The 3403-nt window shown below is 35.9% G+C and overlaps 1 protein-coding gene across 1 annotated transcript; it reads left to right on the forward strand.

Moving 5' to 3' along the window:
- Window positions 1-460: 460 nt before the first annotated feature.
- Window positions 461-1019, forward strand: LOC110113451 (nudix hydrolase 3-like). The gene is made up of 2 exons (XM_028701479.1): window positions 461-701; window positions 811-1019. Exons 1-2 carry the CDS (start codon window positions 610-612, stop codon window positions 992-994), a joined length of 276 nt encoding a protein of 91 aa, XP_028557312.1. The 5' UTR covers window positions 461-609; the 3' UTR covers window positions 995-1019.
- The last annotated feature ends 2384 nt before the right edge of the window (window positions 1020-3403 follow it).

Consider the following 3403-nt stretch of genomic DNA (forward strand, 5'->3'; position numbering starts at 1 on the left):
TTATTTATATTACATCCAAATTGGTGATTCATTGATGCATCATTTAGCAATACATCAATACTATGAAATTTTTTTGTATATTAACATCTCTAACACAATGTATATATATTATATATATAATTTAAAATTACACATAAAATATTATTAATATTAAATATTTTAAAGTAAAATTTATTTGTATGTATATATTTAAATGTGATTTAATCATTAGAATATATACTTTGGAGTATTTAAGCCAATTAAGATGATTTCATGTACATCAAATTTATAAAAATTGAATTCAAGACCTTTTAATTAATAACCAAAGTTCATAACCAATAAATCAAATTAAGTTGCATAATAATTGGAATATTGTTTAAGTAAATATAAAATTCAGAAATGAATATACAAATATTCGTTTTGTGAAGTTTTTCTTAAATATCCTTAACCACTAAGGGTGATAAAGCGAACCTGGTCCCAAAATAAACGTAGCCATAAATTACCAAGGTTTGCCGCTAGCCCTTGGCGCCGGGGAATTCCCATTTTCTTCGCTCTTTTGACGCTCAAAGTGGAGAAATCTCAAATTGCATCTCTCTCTTGTCCCTGAACGTAGGTTATTTATCTCCATCGATGCCGCCGGAGGTTGCACTGCATTTGCAAGACGATGAGCTCCTCGACGTCCTCACGAAGACCGGCGAGAAGACTGGGGTCTCCAAGCCAAGGCCCGATCCTTCTCTTATCGACCAGATATTTTCTATTTGTCTACCTTAGTCTCGTTTTACGTTTTTCTTAAAAAACCCCGACTGAGCGATTGTTCGTGATTTTGAGCAGGGGACTTGTGCACAGGGACGGAGACTACCACCGGGCTGTTCACGTTTGGATATACGCGGAGAGCACGCAGGAGCTGCTCCTTCAGCGTCGCGCTGATTGCAAGGACTCCTGGCCTGGACTGTGGGATATCTCCAGCGCCGGTCATATCTCTGCTGGTGACTCCTCACTCCTCACCGCTAGGTAGTTAGGCACCTCTGTCCTGCAATTTTAAAGCTATCAAATTGCTCCGGGAGGCAATTCTAATGTAAAAGATTGTCCAAGATTGAAGTAGACAATGTAGAATATATTTTCGGATATAACATACTTCAAAGTCAAAGTTGGGTTAAAATAGCCTACTTAATACACTCTCAGCCGGTAAAAATTAGTTCACCTGACATGTTCATGTTTTTATAACATAATACCATTTTAAGGAAGCTTAGACCATTGCACTACTAAATTTTCCTGTAGAATTTTTGAGTAACCTAGCATTGAAGTTGTCAGCCAAATTTGGGTTAATCTGATACTTTTATTACGTCAATATATGATGCAAACCAAGTCTTATAATTGTTGACAAAATAAGAAAAGTGACAGAACGAAGGGTTTGTGTGAAGTTCAGTTTAGTTTTGTGAGTATTTCAGAGATCTTTCAATAAAGATTGTGAAGTGCGACTGACTTTAATACTCTAAATGAAAATAGATATTTTTTTTTATCGGCGCATTACTAAAAATGAAGTGACGGAGACTTTAAAGAAAATGAAGTGTGAAAAAATTGTTGGATCGGATGATATTCCAATAGAGGTATTGAAATGTTTAAGGGATGAATGAATTTCTTGGCTTACCAAAATTTTTAATATCATTTTGAAGACTTAAAAGATGCCAGATGTGCGGGGAATGAGAGTGTTGATTTCTATCTGATGCAATCAAAACCCAAATTTTTGATCACAAAAAAAATTACTCTTTTTCTAGAGAATAAAAGATTACAAGAACTCACAAAACTAGACAAATTAAAACAAACATAAACTTTTATATCATATAAAGAAAAGACTTACAAACTTGACTCTTACAAGACACTTACAAATGACTCAAACAAGACAAACACCTAAAGTTGCATTTCTTTGAGAAGAAGGATACATGTGAGGTGGATACTTGCGACGAGAAGAAAGAGGTTAGAAGCCAAGACGAAGTGGAGACAAGCTCGCAAGCTTTCTCAAAGAGGGAAGGAAAGAGGGAAGTTGGACAAAGCTCGCAAGCTTTTCCAAACAACAAACCCGCAGGTTTTATCTCCAAAAATCACATCATATATCATATTTTAAAAGCCCAAAACATCTACTATATATAGGCAAGAGAGGGTAACTAAACAGCCCAAATAGCCATAAATATCCAGCACAGGACTCAGGGCAAACTTTCGGTTTCCAGCATAGGAAAACCAACAGCAGCAAACCATATAAAGCCACGGTAATATCAACAATAGAGAATTCCAAATGGTAGAGCCAATATCAAGAAAAAGCCACGGAATACCAAGGCATCATTTAAATGGGAAAAAAGGCCACGGCATCAGCACAGAGAAACCCCAAACGTCATAGTAGTTTTCAAGGGAAAGCCACGGTGCAGCATTTAAAAGGGGTATAAAGGCCACGGCAATCCAGCAAATAAATGAAGGAAAAAGGCAGCAGCTCAAGAGGTAAAGAAGAAGAGGAAAAGACAAGTTCCACTCACCTTATAGCTTGCACACTTCTCCAACTTTAGAGCTAAACATTAGCTCATAATGAGCTACACTTCTACTAGATATTAATGAGCTTGCACCAACTAAAAATTCAACAACTAAAGCTCAAAACCGAAATCAGCCAAGGCTTCATAGAACTAGAAAACAGCCCAAAAGAGAGGGGGAAGATGAAAAGACACAAGGCAAGAAATTAAAAGAAAAACTCAACTTGTGTTGACCCCCCCTTTGTCTACATCACTATCTTTAAAAATAAAGATGATGCACAAGATGTGCAAATTATAGAAGAATTAAGTTGATGCGTCATACTTTAAAACTATGGGAGAGAGTTATGGAGCATGTGTTACGACATGATACTAATGTTTCTCAAAATCAAGCTGGATTCATGCCGGATAGGTCTACTATAGAAGCCATACATTTATTGAGAGGTTTGATGGAGAAGTAAAGAGAGAAAAAGGAAGATCTTCATATGATATTTATTGATTTAGAGAAAGCATATGATAAAGTTCCAAGAGAAGTGCTATGGAGAAATCTAAAAAAGAAAGGGATTAATAATGCTTATATTCAAGTTATTAGGGATATGTATGCTGAAGTTGTTACTTGTGTTCAAACACAAGGTGGTTTGACCAAGTATTTTCCAATTTAAGTGGGATTACATCAAGGATCAACCTTAGCCCATTTTTTTTTGCTTTCGTCATGGATGTTCTTACTAGAGATTTGCAAGAGGATGTTCCATGGTGTATGCTTTTTGCTGACGATATTATTAGTAGAATTCAATTTGGATGGATGAAGTGGATGAATGCATTGGACTTGTTGTGTGATAGAAAAGTATCACTCAAACTTAAGGGAAAATTCTATAAGATGGTGGTTAGACCTACAATGCTTTATGGTGCAG

Source organism: Dendrobium catenatum, unplaced genomic scaffold, assembly GCF_001605985.2.
Source record: "Dendrobium catenatum unplaced genomic scaffold, ASM160598v2 fragScaff_scaffold_156, whole genome shotgun sequence".
NCBI lineage: Eukaryota > Viridiplantae > Streptophyta > Magnoliopsida > Asparagales > Orchidaceae > Dendrobium > Dendrobium catenatum.